Source organism: Lycorma delicatula, chromosome 1 (assembly GCF_047948215.1).
Source record: "Lycorma delicatula isolate Av1 chromosome 1, ASM4794821v1, whole genome shotgun sequence".
Taxonomy (NCBI): domain Eukaryota; kingdom Metazoa; phylum Arthropoda; class Insecta; order Hemiptera; family Fulgoridae; genus Lycorma; species Lycorma delicatula.
The window spans coordinates 193,292,617-193,310,739 of record NC_134455.1 but is presented as its reverse complement, the minus strand read 5'-3'; the positions used below and the strand labels follow the sequence as shown (position 1 = coordinate 193,310,739).

The 18,123-nt window shown below is 28.2% G+C and overlaps 1 protein-coding gene across 1 annotated transcript in view; it reads left to right on the top strand.

Moving 5' to 3' along the window:
- The first annotated feature begins 2,253 nt into the window (after window positions 1–2,253).
- LOC142317736 (uncharacterized) overlaps window positions 2,254–18,123 on the top strand; it is a 43,794-nt gene continuing 27,924 nt past the window's right edge. The window contains exon 1 of the mRNA XM_075354283.1: window positions 2,254–2,349. Within this exon, the coding sequence (XP_075210398.1) occupies window positions 2,254–2,349 (96 nt within the window). The remainder of the gene's footprint in view (window positions 2,350–18,123) is intronic.

Sequence of the window (18,123 nt, the reverse complement as noted above, 5' to 3'; positions counted from 1 at the left end):
TATTTTTAGCGAGGTCTATGAAAAACAGTATAGAATTCTAGTATAATATAAAGCTTTCAAAGTGTTTTATTAAAAAAACATTTTCTTTTTTTTTTAATTTTTACTGAAAAGGTGTTGAATTAAAAAAATATTTTATTTTGATAGTAAAAGAACAAGCAGGTTGTATCTCTATAACTTTCTTAAGTAAAACACCGAATTTTTTTTAAATTCCTACTATTCTTTGAATAAGGGCCTAAAACTTATGTAAGTAAAATTTTTTGATATCACCAACTACTGGCCCAGGGGTGCAAAAAATGGGGTTTAGAAGACAAAAATATCATACCTCTCTTAATAGGTGCAGTATCGAATCGTTTTAAAGTGATCGTTAGTCCTCTAAACATTACCTAAAACTTTTGTCCATATCAAAACAATTTTTTATATGACCAAATTCTTACGGCAAGGGATTACCAAAATGTTGCTGGAATTGTAAGAAGATGGCTTGTCATATGCTAAGCATGTAAAACTTTTGTTCATATGCAACCATTATCGTATTGAATAAATTTGAAGTTTTTCTTAACTTTAAAGTGGAAATCTTTTTTATCCCCTACTTAGAACCGGTGGAATCTACCTCCGCCTTTTGGCGTGCTGAAAGGGATTTTTTTTTCATTCTGTATTATTCACTGGAGTTTTTGTTAAAGAATCTTTTTCAGGACGAATTGATTTGAAATTAAATAAGAGTAAATTCAAATTTGAAATCTTGGTAATTCTCTCTGCAACAAGTCATATCAGTATAATATCAATAAAAAAAGTTATTATTAGTTGTTAAACCTATTTAAGTAAAAAAACTAAAAATAATATTTATTGGCTTTGTTGTTTTACTCGTTTAAGAAGGAAGTTTAATAATTTTATATTACTTTAAGATAAAAAAGTATACCACTGGAGAAAATTAATTTAAATATTATTTAACATAAGAACGTAATATTGAACTACTCCTAAGTAGTATATTTCTTAGTTGTGTTAAAGATGAGTGAAAAAAGCTTTTATTGTAAAGAAACTTCACTTGTCGAGTGTTATGATTTTTCAATTTAACCAAACCAAATACCTAAAAAAAAATAAGATTTTTAATTGAATTAAAGAGGAGGCTTTTTGGAGAAAAAGAAGCATCGCTGTTAAGGGAAACGATCTTGTTTATTAATTCATTGATAATTTAGTTGAGTTCAAGTTTTAAAACTGTTATGGCACTGATACTTTAAAAATACTTCTATCCTACTTTCTCCAAACCCCAAAGAACTCCGACTATAACAGCTACAACAAAAAAAGTATTTTACTATATGGTTATATCGATGAAAATTAGGTATTACACGAATTTTTTTTTCCATTATTTTAAATTTATAAAAATAAAGGATTTTAAAATGGTTGAATTTACGCTATTTAAGAACAATTATACTTTAAAACTCATTTTTATCATGATAAAAATCAAATAAATTTTTATTTTCGCTCTAATTTAGAATTAATTTACAGGAAAACTTTAAAATATTTAAATCATATTCTTTTTCAGAAAAATGGCCAATTTATTTTTATAACCCAAATGAAATTAATTTCTATTTTTCTAATAAATTATTTTCGTTAAAAGTTTTAAAATAAAATAAATCTGTAATCTTCAATGTCGAGAAAAATATTTAGCATAATTTTATGGTAGTACAAATCTTCTCTGTCATTTTATTTTTTTAAATAAAAATAAGTGTGTTTTCTGTTACATAAGAGGTGATTTCTCGCATGAACACACACAAGCAAACATACACACACACACACACACACACACACACACACACACACACACAGACACACACACACACACATATATATATATATAAACGTACGGACGTACAGATGACAATAAATTGTGTATGATAAATATTCGTAGTTTACTGGACTAAATAATTACATGTTAGATGGTGTCGATACATATGTGATATAAGTAATCACACAATGCAAACTTTACACGATGTAAATTCTGGTAATAACTGGTGAAAAAATAAAATTTAAAAATATAAGAATGAAACGGAAATTTGACATTAATTAATCGATAACGACATTATTATTTAATTATAATCGATCAATTAAAGGTCACCGAGCGCAGAGGCATTCGTCATAACAAAACGAGCGGAGTTAGGGTAGGAGGGTGCAAGGCAATCAATGGGTACATATATTCAGGATGACTAGTAGCTCGATTCACGGTAGGCGCCGCGGCGCTTTGGCGTCGTGGCACTGGCTATGCGAGCGCCGGAGAGGACGCAGGGCGCCTGGTGCTGCTGCCTTCCTTTTTCTAAACGCCAGGAAACTCTACCTTGCCGGAGTCGACCTAGTAAGGTGAATGTATTAGTATGAATATTTTATATAGTTAGTGATACGTCCTAAGTAAGCAATTTGTTTGCTTCACAAGAGCGAGTAAAGCTTTTAGTTAAAATCTTAAAGACATCCATTGAAATAGAAATTTATTAGCTTTTTAATTCTATATCTAAATCTTTAATAAACTTAGTCATTTAGATAGTACGTTTGTGCATAGAATGCTGTCGTGATTTTTATACTAAATATATTTATACTGAATGGAAAACATGTTTTTCCAATCAGAATAAGTTTTTCCTTTTTTTAGAATTTTCTGGTGTGATAAACATGATTGTAGGATACAATAAGACAAATCATTAGAAATTTTTTTTATCAATTTTATACATTAACTAAAACAAATAAAAAATTAATTATAAAGCGATTTAAACACATTTTTGGTTGCTATTGGGCAAAACAAATCTTACAAATATATAATTATGGATTTAATTTATTAAATTCGGTCACTTGTTCGAAAATATAACTTAAAAATAATATCTTTTTGTACTGCTGCTGCTATTCAGACTTATTTTTACATCAATTACTATTAATAATTTCAGTTAATATTTTTTACAACTGGATTTAAGAGTAAATGAATTTTTAGAGTATAAGAATAAATGAAATTACACTAAATTATTATCATTATTACTGGTTTATTTTTATTATCATATGCTTATATATACATATATATATATATATATATATATATATTAACATTAGTAATATTAAATATTGTTATGTAGAATGTAATGGACAGGAACCTTCAATAAATGGAAAAATGCGTTCTTTCTAGATCTACTCTTTTTCATTATTTACGTAGTCAAATTAAAACTGATTTTATCAATTCGTTCCTAATAAATAATTTATTTGATAATTAGTTCGATTGCTTGACACTTTTTATTGAGGTACAAACAGTAAAATTTTCACAAAGATTTTTTCTTTCCTATCTGAATGATTCATTAATCACATCTGGAAATTGGTGTAAAATTATGTTAAAAATATAACTGATAATTAGTTTTCCAATTATTTAATTATATGCTATCATGCGTTCATAATTTTTGAGTGAAATCCAGATTTATTTTTCTCTTTATCACTTTGTAATCTTATTAGAAACATTTTTTTTTAAATTTAATTAAAGTTGGAGATTTTATAAGGACTATTAATAACTCAAACAGCCGGAGGTGTATATTTTATACGTGAAATAAGAGATATGAGATTTAATTTACCCTCCTGGATATTTTGAAATGCTTACGAAAAAATATAAATAAGTATTTACTTCACCGGCTTTAAAGTAAAAATTTAATAAATAAATTTTGGTTTACTATATATTTGTTGATTTATTCTATACATGTAACATTTGCGAAAATCTAATCGATTACTTTTTATTATTTGGAACTATTTATTTATATATATCTCTGTATAAATAATATTAAAATGAATTACTAGTATGAAATTTCTTAAAAATTACTACTTAAGCAGGTTTTTTAAAGTACATAAATAAGGTTTTTCAAAATAGCTCTTTTGATCGTAGTTATGAATTTAAATAATAGACGATTTAAATACGAAGCACAAAAGAAAAAGAAAATAAATCTTTTTCTTTAAGAAGTAAGAATTAATTTTTCATTATAATTCAATTTTTTGGAAAGGAAACAACCGCGATTTCAGTTATTCCTGCCGAATAAACCGATCAAAGCAGCCATAAAAATTCCCCCTTTAAGTATTTTAACAATAGTCTATTGAGGAATAAAACTTATGTTTTACTGATGTCATACATAATGAAATAAATGCAATCATTCACAAACGGTTAGAAAGCACTTATGATGGTATAAATCATTAAAACTTTGAGAATAAGTATTTTTATAACTTCGTCATTTATGCTATCAATAATGTAAAAACTAAAACGAAAAAAAAATTTGGTTCTAATATTTTAGAACTTATAAGGTAGCCAACATTTTGAGAAAAAATACAATACTAACATTACATTTAAAAATAGCAAAAAATATTATAAATTATATAAAAAGTAATCAACCCGAACATCTTCACGGTAGCGACATACATAAAACAAAATATCGGTAAGACACATCAATTATAGGACTTATATATTTGCAATTCGATTGGCTTGGCATACTGACATGTAACCAAATATTTGATTCAATGAGGAAGTTAAAGAGAAGTCACTTACATCTTCACTTTCCCTAGTAGTTTTGACATGATGTTTGTTAATTTTAAGAATCACTGTTCATTTTTAGGAATGACTTGTAACTCATGTTAGTGGCCTATAATAGTTACAGTTATAACACTTAAATATAATGCTTATATGTTTATATATATATATATATATATATATATAAGATTTTGAATTATTTTACGTAAGTGAAACTATATTTTATTTACATACTAGGTACGAATAACTTAACGAATCTTTTTTAAAGTTGAAACATATAGATTAAATACAACTATGACTATATAGGCATTATTAAAAGCGAACTCACTTGCAGAAAGTCATAAAATTGTTGAAATGAATCTATAAAGGTACAAGAATCAATTTTTATTAAAATCATTTTATATATCAGTATCGAGAAAAAGTTAAATTTAAAAAGGAATAGAGCAGATTAATTCAAAGTAAAATATCATCATATGGTAATCCTCCTTGAGGCAATAATAATAATGTACAAAAAAATATTTGATTAAATTTTTAAAATTACTCATGCTTAAATCTGAAGGTAATCCACAAACATACAAATAATTTAAACTTTTTTGATATAATTAATAATTTCATTTATTGATACAATTATTTTAAAATATATGTTTTAAAGAAAAATGTACATAAGTCTCAATAAAAAACACTGAAGGTGATTGCTAGTCGTCGAAAGCGATGTGATTAATTTTTATTAAAAATGTGCCTAAGTAATGCTTTTAAATAATCTAATATTTGGCATAATTATACAGTAAATAGGGTATTACATAAAGTATAAATTATTATTTGTTTTGTATGTTATCCTCTCTCCCTTCCGTTCGCAGATTCGGGTTTGAAACTCGGTTAGACTTGGAGTCTTTCGCACGCTTCAAAAAATACATTTACCATCATCAAAAAGGAGGGTAACTGTAAAAGAGTGTCGGCTAGTATGTAGCCAAATGAATAAATAAACGTTATCTACATGTACATGTAAATGTAAGTTCATTTGAATTCAAAATACAGTAATAGAAATTATGTTACTGTCAAAAAGGAAATTTCTATTATTTAACTTGAAATTATCTCACAAATTACTGTAAAGCTAACTGTAATTGATCTCTCTGTCTTCTAGAATTTCAGACGTAGTGATCGATTTGATAATTACATAGATCAATTAATCAGAGACTAGGAATTTTAAATGCGTTGAATGTAATTAGTGATGATGATAACTCTCCGTGAACCATTTTACTGCCAAAAATTAAATTTATTTTTTATTCCCCAAGAAGATTGTGAGCAAATTCCAGAAAATTTTGAAATCTTCTAAGTAATTAAAAACTTATTTTAATTACTAAACATTTATTGAAAATTCTCTCGTTCGAAAAACAGTATATTCAAAAGTATATTTATAATCATTTATAATTTATAATAAAGTAATATTTATAATGAATATATAAAAGTTAGTATATTTATAATCATCAGAAAAGAAGTCGTATGTTTAATATGAACAACTATTATAAAATCTTCATGATACATGTATATTCTATTTATCATTACAGTAAGCGGATTAATAATTATATTTATACATATAGTAAGAATTGCAATTCTTGCTATATGTATATTATTAAAATGAATATATGAATATATGTATAATATTGAGATGAGATATTTAAATCAAATATCATAATAAAAAAAACATGAAAATTTAAAAATCATATCCACATAAAATAAAATAGGCATTTTACTGCCTTATATTAAATACTATTTATTATATTTCAAAAAATAAAAATAATTTTTTTTTTTTACAATATATAAAATAAGTATTACAATAATAATAATAATAATAATAATCGTAATTTAACAATAGTTTCAGTAAAAAATATTTCAAGAATATTTGAAGGACCATTAAAAAAACTTATGTTTATAGCAATACAAAAATTAACTGATTTTTAAAATAAAAAGTCAAGCATTACTACTGACACAATAGTACTGAGAGACCGAAACTTTAGTACATCATACTTCGACCCAACAGGAGGAGGAGTTCCAATATTATACAACACGTATTTTAAAAAGCAATTAAAAGAATCATAAAAGTTATTTTTTTTACGTCTGCAATTTTTGTTGTTATTTTTATATGCGTTTGTATGTTCTTAATGAAGTAATATGAAATATATGGGAGAGCAGTCCTCTTATACTTAGCGAAAAGTTTCCTCATACCCCAGCCAACGGTTTTTCTGAATACTTATAAAAAAGGAAAAACGGATGTTTCTTGAGCAGGTAATTATGTTTACTAATTATTAAAGTCGCTTTAATAACAATAACAAGAATATTAATTATAATAATAGTAATAATAATAATAATAGATAAATCAGCAGTTCCATTTAAGTAAAAATGTACTACGGCAAACCATTTAAATACAATATACTTCTAAAATAAGTACAAAATTTAATCTCTACTCAAAAATAAAAAAGGAAATATAATGTTATTATACAACTATTAAATAAATTTTAATGCGTTCTAATTCTAGTCTTATTGATCTATTTTCTTCAGCAAAACGATTTTCATAAAATGCATTAAGAATTTAAAAATTATACAATTCAACAGATGAAAAGAAATTCAAAACACCACAGATTAAAAAACTAAAAAAATTACCAACTTCTATTTTGGTGCTTAATTCAAAAAAGAACTTATTTTAATCTACACAAAATTGTTTGAATATGGTTGCAATTTAAAGAAGAATTGAATAGTATTCTTTTAAAATTTTAGTTCGTTTATTAAAGGTTGGTAGTTGTTTCTTTATATTTATCTGAAGTTTATTTTGTTACTAAAATTTGTTCTCTTTCTTTTTACTTAAAATGTGGATAGACCTACAAAAAAACCGTTTGTATGAATAAAGCCCATTCACAATAAATGTAAACTCGAAAAACTTACGTCACAATAAAAATGTTGAGAACGACGTTAAGTATCTAGTATCGAGCGTGCAATAAGCCATTTGAAATCCACATTATTTTCTCTTTTTTAGCCTACAATTTTCCAATAAAGTTTTTGTGAAGTTTGCGTGAAAGTAATCTGAACATCGAGTCGATTAAGATCTATATATCATTACGATACAAACTAATTTTAAGTAATGATGAAGACAAACAATTTAAAAAAGAATTTTAAAACTTCTTTAGGACCGTTTAATTTTTCGATTAATTAATGAATGAATATTCCTATTGACAAAGAAACTAACGATTTTTCCGCCAGTGCAACTCCCTTTAAAAGACTAGAAAATCATCATATATTACATTTGGATGTTATTAAGATTTATACACGAAAAAATATATAAGAAGATACAGTAGAAATGAAAACCTTCATCAGTCAAAATTCATAAATAGTATAAATTTTACAGAGTTAGTTTTAGGTTTTAGTATTATTATTCATGACACATATTGTACTCTACCCATCTTGTCCAGCCTGTCCTTTATCATAGATAATAAACATTTTACAACGTATCAGCTATTTCCGTGAATCAGAGACGATGGAAAACAGATATAAATATTGCAATGTAAATTGTGAGGGGGCAATTTTCAATTAAATGTACCGTCGTCATTTACAGGAGACAAAGTATTATTTCATCAATGTACAAAAATTACAACCGTGTTAGTAGTATTAAGCTTATTTCAAAACTTTCGATCTTGTTGCTGGAGAAAAACTATGGTTAAACTAAAATTCCGTTAAATTATTAATTATTTCAAGGATGTAATTTTCACAGGTATTATCTATTCTGTATTATTCACGCACGAATATCAGTAAAAAAAAAAGAAAAAATATATATATTATACGTATAAAAATGATACAGAATTTTGTAATGTTATGTTTGAGGAAAGTTATAGTAGGTGATAAAATCTTAACCGTTTGATGTTACAAAACATATTTTTGTCGGGACAAAGATATTAAACACATATCTAAACATTACTGTGATTTATTTCTTCACTTTGTCAGAACAAAAAATCTTTCTGATGCAGACAATACAAGTATAAATTATTATACCGCTCTTGAGACAAAAATACGCTAGTTTCACGGTTCATATTTATTTCAGTATCTTACATTTCTTTTCACTAACACAAACTCCATTTTATTTTAAAGCCCTAACTATCCACATAAACATAAATTACAGGACATACGTGTTTTTTACTTTTAAAATTTTTATATATTTTAAATAAAAGTAACCGTCGTGTTTTAAACGAAGTCAAATTTGTTCAATTTTTCACTTTTTACAAGTTGTGAAATTTGGTGTTGAAGATTTATAAAATATGTTTAAACCATTGTACATTTGACAAAATATCTTTAAAAATAAGCCGCCTTGAAATAAAACGCTAACTTTTTAAACCAAATTTTTATGTAATTTTTAATAATTTTTTGTTTAGTGAAGTGAATTAAAATTAGTCCTCGTTCGTTCCAAACCACTTTTTGTGCATGAGCTCTCTTTTAATAAACTCTCTTTCTGTATGAGCAGCCGTCTCTAAATAAAATTCACTTAAAAAAATAATGATATCTTATCACAAAATGAAATACGATGTAGTGGTACTTATTAATTTAATTATTCCAATTTTTTTTTTTTAATAATTAGCATCCGTTTTAATTTGAAAAAAATTTAAGAGGTTTTCTTTTAAAACCCATCACAGACAATAAAAATTCATACCTATAATGCAGAATTTTGTTGTATTACTTTTGGAATCCGCTGATCACCAAGTAATGACAATGTTTTGAATAGTTTACCAAATAGTGTAATAATTCCTTTATTATGATGAGGAGATTACTAGGGTTAATGAAAAAATTTGATAAAATTAAATTATTCTAAATAATTTTGTAAAAAATATATTACCGAGAAATTTTTCATAAAAAGCGCTAAAAACGTTATACTTATCAATTTACTTTTATCGTAGTAAACGCTGTTGCTTATCGAGCATCACGTTTTTTCTTAAAATGTTTAATTCATGTTTTTTATTAAAAGGTTAACTATTCATACAACTAATTTAGCTAAACGATAAAATAATAACTTTTAACTTTATTAATGAAGTACTCTTAAAGATGCATTTGTATCAGTTTAACTATCAAATTATTGTTAAATTTTAACTCATACAAATTTGTTTTTTCTTTTAATTTAGCGTTTAATCAGTACAATGTTTGCAATATGCTAAAACAATTATGTAATCATTATTTTACTGAAAGGAGTTTCATTATTATATTATTAGTAAGCAAAATTTTCTTATCTTACTGTAAGTGAAATTTTTAATTGTTTCTTAAACTCTAAGAGAAATTTAAGAATAATAACTTCATAATTCTTAATTTGTGTAATTGCGATCTCGTGCTCTGATATCCCCTTTTTTCTATTTTTCTATCTGTTTACTGATCGAAAGAGGTATATATATGTACGAATAAAATAACAATAGACAACAATTTGTAAGTATCTTAAATAAAATAAAAAAATAAAAAACCGCGAGTCTATAATCATTGTATTCCTTATTATTTTTGTTATTCTTTACGATAAAAATGAGAAAAACTGTACGTTTCAGTTACTGTACTTTACCCCAAAAATTATCCAGGCTGATGAAAATAAATCTTACTTCTTTCAAAAATAACTGATTCTTATAGTTATTCCTGTTTCAACATTTTCAAAATAGTAAAGGTACACTAAGCCGTAAAAGTTGGAAGAAATTCAGCTTTCCTTTATTAACATTAATTTTAGTGCAATCCTAAAACCGAGAGTGTAATGATTTCCGGTTGCCTGCTATTTTTCAAAACTAAAAAGAATAAAACTCTTTTAATTTTGAAAATTTCAAACTTTGTTATTTAACAACTTAAACGTCTTAAACATGGATTATTACTAGACAGGTTATAAATATTCACCGGTATACATTCACTTAATTATTCGTATAAATTATTCTTATAAATTCTATTATTCTTATAAATAATTATTTTTTGTTAACGTAATTCTCTAACAAAAAATTTAAACTTATGAGATATTTTTTAAGTCAAAATTTCATAAAAAAAAGAAGAAAATTCCTCTTTATTTTTTTTCTTGTTTTGTACAGCTGTGATAGCAAAACATTTAAGTGACGGCTTACAAGAATGCACGGCTCAGTGAACGATGACTAGCTCAATTTTTCATAAAGACAAGAAAAGCGGAGACGAGATGGGAGAGAGCCCCTTTCATCTTGGATTTGCCGTAGGCATTTTTTCTTAAGCTTGCCTCCACAATGTTTTAAACTGCTTCGCATCAGTTCCCTCTTGTAATACTGGAGCCCTTTTCTGCAGGGTTAAACGACTGTACGTTTATATGTCCTATTTGTATATGAAGAGCCAATATTTTGGACTATATCTTATGTTACCCACGCTAAGAAATAAAGTATTTCAATATACTTTGAGACGTAAATATAACTTATATTTTAGATAAAGAAAAAAAATTCGATTTTTGTCACTGTTTTGGTTTTGGTCGCCGGTGAAATTAAATATTTCAATATTATTAAATTTTAATCATTAATAAATAAGTCACATGTAGCTAATAGTTTTCAGAAAATTCAGTTTCCATATACCTCTTTTCAATACGACCTATCATAATTGTCATGCATCTAATTGTGTCATGGCAAATATAATCCGGTCTCTTTCTTAGTCACAGCCATTCTTAAATTATGCGTTAACGTTCGCTTAGTTCATTAATTTGTTTTTCAATTTTCGTCTGGTAATCTTTACATCATGTAACCCTTTTTACAGCACGATCTAATATTTCTATTTTATCGTATTCTGGTGTCAAATAATCTGCTTATTTATAATATGGTGCAGAGATGTGTTCTGTTCAAGTTATTTAAACTAAAAATTCAAATAAGTATAATAAATAGCAAATATATGTGTGTGTATATATATATATATATATATATATATATATATATATATATACACGAGGGTAAGTCAATTATTACCCGCAATGTAGTTATAAATTTTATTGCAATACAAATAGGAAACTTACATGTACATCATTTTTCAACATAGTCCCCTTGCATTTCAACGCACTTGGTCCATCGTTGCACAAGCTTCCTGATGCCCTCATAAAAAAAGGTTTTCGGTTGAGCTGCAAGCCAGGAATGCACCGCTTCTTTCATTGTTTCGTCTGAGGTAAATCGACAACATGTGGTAGTGAGAAGAGGCAAGATCAGGACTATACGGAGGATGAGCCAGTACTTCAAAGTTGAGTTTCTGGAGCATTTCAGCACTGTGGGGAGCAGTATATGGACGGGCATTGTCGTGCAACAACACAACACCTTTCGGCAGCAGTTCTCGGCATTTGCTTCGAATTGCAGGCTTCAGCTTGGCAGTAAGCATCATACTGTAACGTGCACTGTTTATTGTCGTGCCCCTTTCCTCATAATGTTCCAGTACTGGGCCTAGTGAGTTTCAAAAAAACCGTAAGCATCAGTTTTCCTGCGGACGGTTGGGTCTTGAACTTTTTTTATAGGGCAAATTTGGTGGATGTTTCCATTTCACACCCTGTCGTTTACTCTCCGGCTCGTAATGATGGATCCATGTTTCGTCACAAGTGATGATTATGTCTAGGAAGATGTCCCGTTCGTTATCATAACGATTCAAATGTTTTTGGCAGATGTCCAAGCGCGTTTGTTTATGCAACTGTAGGAGTTGTTTTGGGAGCCATCTTGCACAGATTTTATGAAACCCAAGACTGTTGCGGATGATTTCGTAGGCTGAATCGTGACTAATTTGGAGACGATGTGCCACTTCATCAATAGTTACTTGTCTGTCTAAGAAATCCATATCACGTGCACGCTCAATGTTTTCCTCATTTGTGGCGGTAAACGGTCGTCCGGCTCCTTCGTCGTGCGTAACACTTGTGTGACCATTTTTGAATTTTTCAATCCATTCATTGTAGATACTCCATTGCGATAATACACTGTTCCCGTACTGTACCGAAAGTCTTTGATGAATTTCGGCCCCTGATACAGCTTCCGACCACAAAATATGGATCACTGAACGTTGCTCTTCTTTAGTGCAAACAGAAAGCGGAGCAGCCACAGTTAACGGCAGGGCAGCGATAATGGAACTAACCTAGCAGCATCAAACCTGCACAGACATAACAACAATTAAACCACGCTTGCGTCATCTACGCAATACGACAGTACTACCAACATAAACAAAAATATAACTAAATTACGGATAATAATTGACTTACCCTCGTATATAAAGCAAAGCAAGTCATGTCTAGTATATGCACTGATAAACTAGGAATGAGATCAAAATATTATGCTAAGAATGAGGTTACTCAAAATTGAACATAATTGTGATATATTAAAATAAACAACTTAAATTTCAATTATCAGCTTATATGATTACGATAAGGTATGAATATTAAGATATGACATGGGTACTTCAGAATATGTATCGTTTTAAAAAGTCAGTTTGGTGTAAATTTTGGGTACAGCTTTTTAATTTTCAGAAGAAAATTTCCTATCTTGGTTTCATCATCATTATTATCTTCCCCTTCTCCAGATTTAATGTTAAGTTAAATAAAAAAACTTTAATAAGTAACCAATTGTTTTCAATATTTTCTCAAAAAGAAAATTATAAAATTAAAAAATATAGTAGAAAGATTAGTGTACATATATATCTAACTATTTAAGAATCTAATTATTAATGACCGGGAAAAAAATAAAATTGAGACTGGGTTTCAATCTTGCAGCAGTAGTTGATTAAAGTACGCGATAAGACAAAACTAAATAATTAGAAGTAGTACTCTTATCTGAATTCAGATTAATTTGTGCAGTAGGAGCGTCACCTGTTTATAACACTTTCGGAATTACAATTAGTTCGGAGATTAAAACCAAACTGGTTGTTCTAGACTTTAACAAATACTTTTATAACATTTATTAATAATATAAAGTTCTGGGAGAATTATTAAAATCAAAATTTAAATTCTTACAATCATCTAATTCATTGTTATGTTTCCTATAATGAATTGAAAAACAGGAAAACGCTCAAATGTCATGATTTAAAAACTTGCTTGATTATCTGAAGACGATACTAATTTGAACAGTCTATTATAATTTTGATAACAAAACCATCTTAATTATTACTACATAAAAATTGCGAAAATATTTATTAAAGAGGACAAAAATCATAGCATTATAGGAAATAGAAAGAAGTAGTTAAATCATTATTGAAAAAAATTGGTAAAAGTAAAACAAGAAACGTACTTAAAATCTAAAACCAGGTGGTCATTCAATTGTTATACAATCATCCGTGACTGAAAAAGTAAATTATCACAATAAGTAGTATTCTATATCCCTGCATTCCGATCAAGATTTCCAATCCCAGAAATTCGAATGGGAATTATGAAGGATTGGCTAACCACACAATTCATGGATTCGTGTAAAATAAAGGAGCAGATAAAGTTGAAGGTTATGCATGAAACAAATTTACAACAATTTTTATAAAAAAATTTAAAGAAATAATTTTTCTAATGTTCCTATCTGGATTCCTAACTGATCTCTGTATGGGGAACCAAGAAATGAAATATAAAAAGAGAATTTTACTATTTTCCCCGAGTTTTATTGAGGTAATACTTTTTTTTTTATACTTATTACACGACATGAATTTTTTGTAATAGAATTAAGCCAAACTAACAAGAAAATGAAATGTAACCGTTGAGATTTAAAGAAAACTGATGTTACAATCTGGATAATAAAACTAAATTAACGATAATAAAATCTCGTTAGCTATTCCACATTGATAGTTACATTACTAAGAATTCTTTTCATCTTATGAGACATAAAGCCGCAGCTTTTAATACATTGATTAACGAAGCAAACCGATTGCCCCTCGGTCTGAAAAATTATCGCAGAGAGTGAGTCGGTTTTACAAATTACAAAAGATGGGTTGAATTCAGTAATCTTATTAAAAGGCCATTATCACCATACGGAAAACAATCTGTAGAAAGTTACCAACTCGGCCAAACTACCTTGTTTAAGAATTGATAGAGATTTCCTCGTATAGCAGCGATGTAAAACATATTTTTAAATATCACAACTTTAACCTTATCTTCGTAACTTTTAAGAAATTTGCCTTCGTTCTCGTACACGATAGACAAAACTAAATACTCTGAAGGAGAATTTACAAAGAAAATATACGCAATTCTAGATGCTTAGGTAAACTAATTAAAAATGTTAACTAATATGAAGAAGAGTTTGGACTGTTATAAATATAGAAATAAGCTACACCCCAAAATTACTCAAAAATTAATCTCAAAATTAGCTTATTCCAAATAAACGTTTTAAAAAGAATCAGTAATAAATAATATTAGGTAGTTGGAAACTTTTTTTAGCAATGATGATGCAAAAACTACATTATTTTGTAACGATAGGGACCTTCATTTTTGCACACTTATAAAGTTTTAATTTATTGCAAATTATTTTTAGTAGTATTTAACATTAACCTGTTTTCCCGCCTCTTAAATTTTTATTGATGGGAAGGGATATCTGTTTGATAAAGTTAAAGTTCATGCTATTTGTCATTCTTGTGAAAATCTTTTATTCTATTCACCTTAGATATAGAGCATGCATTAAGTCTTTGTGGGTAATTGGGTGATCTGAATTCAAGGGTTATCAGTAGTTTAGATGTTTTTGAGTTAACTTTACCCTTTCGATTAGGATTTCTTAAAATTATTTGACTTACTTCATTGATTGATAGTGGATATATATATACATATACATATATTGTCGCTTGTTCGCGGCTCGATCAGAATATTGAGAGATTAACAATTGAAAATTGTTTATATAATTACAATTTATTAGTTTAATAACATAAGTAAAATACTACAAATCAATAATAATAATAATAATAATAATAACTGTAAACAAATAATAATAATTATTATAATTATAAACTAAGGTGGAACTTTTGTAAGACAAATTGGAACAAATTGGTTCGGAATCTTGATAACGACGTACAATGGGTACAGTCATGTGTGGAAAATTATAATAGGTTTTTAGAGTTAATATCAGTACTGCCAAAAAGAATATCCCAAGATGTTTTACAAGATCGTATATCAAGTACTAGGATGAGGAATGTCAAGAAATCTACAATCAGTAAATACATTGAGGATAAAAGTTCAGATAATCCAACAAAATTACTGAATGCATTTGATTTTTGAAAGAGGGAAAAGGGGAAGAAAGCTGTTGAAACTAACAACTTCCAACACTCAAGTAAAAAGCACTGCATCTTGGTCAAACGTCTGTCTGCTGAGAAGCATGTTTAAAAAAGTAACCGTTTATACAGATAATATTGCTACTACTCTTATCGATATGACTTTAATTCAAGGGGAATACGCTTTTTAGAAGGAAGATCAAAGATGAACTAACTATGAATAAGTCACGTGCTTCTCAGAATAGGCAATTCTCAGCACCCTTTAAGACGGATGAGGGTGATCGAGCAATTTCATTGGTCAAAACATATAAAGCCGCCGGTGCAGATGAAATCTCCCTGAATTGTTGAAGAACTGTGGCCAAAATATTAGACAGTGGCTGAAGGTTTTCTATAATAGCATATTGACCTCTGTAAAATTACCGCCCTAATAAAAAAAAGTAAGATAATAGCAACATTGAAACTACGCAAACAGATGTCGATAGCTATCGTTCTTCATCATTGCTGATTGTATGTTATAAATTGTGAAGCTAACTGTGCAGTAGGATAAGAATAATAATTGACAACAGGAAGGTGTTGCAGCTAAGCAGTCTTGCTTTAAAAAAGGTAGAAATCGTGCAGATCAGGTATTTGCGCTTACCTCTAGCACTGAAGAAGGATTCCAGAAAAAATTAAAAACAGAAGCGGCATTCGTAGGATTATCTTCAGTTTTGAGGCGCATACTACTAAATAAACTAATAGGAATAATCAATTATAAGACCTTTAAAAACATCATCAATGAAATGCTGACAAATAGAGAGATCATTCTATTATCTTGGTGAGGCAAACAGTAAACCAAGGATATTAAACATTGGCATGCCTCAGAGATGTGCATGTTTGTTGTTTAATCTATACATAAATGACATACCACCCATTAGATCCATGAGATTCATGTATGCAGATGATATGTCTCTCGCTGCACAATGTAAAACATTGAAAGAGTGTGAGATAATGATTGAGTTTGATCTGAGATTGCTTAGTATGACTTTAATAATCGGGGTCTGAAACGTTACCCAACTAAAACAGAGATAAGCAGGTTCCATTTAAGAAATAGACATGCCAGAAAGTTGCTAAAGATCTCATTTATAGGGAAAGAACTACTATATAATCTAACCCCGAAGTACTTCGGCCAGGTGCTTGACAGAAACCTGACTTCCAAGACTTCATATTATGAATACTGCAGCAAAATTGAGAACTCCAGCTAAAATAATCCATAAACTGGCTAATCAATCAAATAATCGGCGCTTGAAATTTTGGAAACCTACATGGAAACCGGCTAAAAACTTAAAGAAGAGGATTTTAATATCAACCAACAGTGGCAGATCTTGTGGGACGAAAACTACGGATGCCAGGAGATTGAGGCGGTTCAAGCACAAGTGCTACGCTTTAGTCTACCACGACAGCTCTGATGGAAACTTAATCGTGTAAGTACTGGATAAGGTAGATATAATTACTTAATGAACAAATGGGTTATGTCATCTATGGCTGGTAGTGGTGTAGTGAGTCACTCCATAACTGTTGAATATGTAGTAAGTAACTCTCCACGGTAAGCATTCAAGGGAGATCCACAAGAATATCTTGCTACCCCCCGAGAAGTCGAATGGCTAAAGAAAACTGGATATTAATTTGTAGCTTTACTGAAATTTGTAATTACGCCTATCTAAATATTGCACATAACTTTGCTATTATAATTATTTGAATGATTAGTTTTAATATTCTGGGCATAACACATCTATTTGCCGTACGATAAATAAATAAATAAATTTTATTCTAAGTTATAAACCAAATTTATTTCACACATTTACTGTAAATCTGTAAATCCAGCATTATTATTGAGATCAAGGCAACTTATTTAAAAACCATTTCAATTTAAACTCCGAAAATATTGTTATAAATAAGGTAATAACGTTTTTAAAAGCACGTACGTATTCGTATACAAATCTTACACGTTAAAAATGATTTTCTAATGTTTATTTTTCTCAATACAATATGCTTCTTTCACATAAAAACATCCATATCCTTTACATGTAATGAAACAATGCTTCCGTATCGCATTAATAATTGTAATGCTTATTATAAATTACATGCGTGAAAAATTTTATTAATAATTTTTATATTTTATGAGAAATAAAATTGACAGCTTATTTTTGCTTTTTAGGCTAGAAAAAATTATTATACTTTAGGATCATCTTTTTAAAATATTAGAAACATTTTTATTTAGTAAAATAGAATGTCCAGAATCAGTATTTGTGAATCAGTTATATTTTCTTCCCCCATTAGTTTTATTCATTTTACAGCGATATCTTAGCATTTAGGTGTAGTCAGTCCATCGTTAAGTTATATCCTTTATATAAATAGAAATA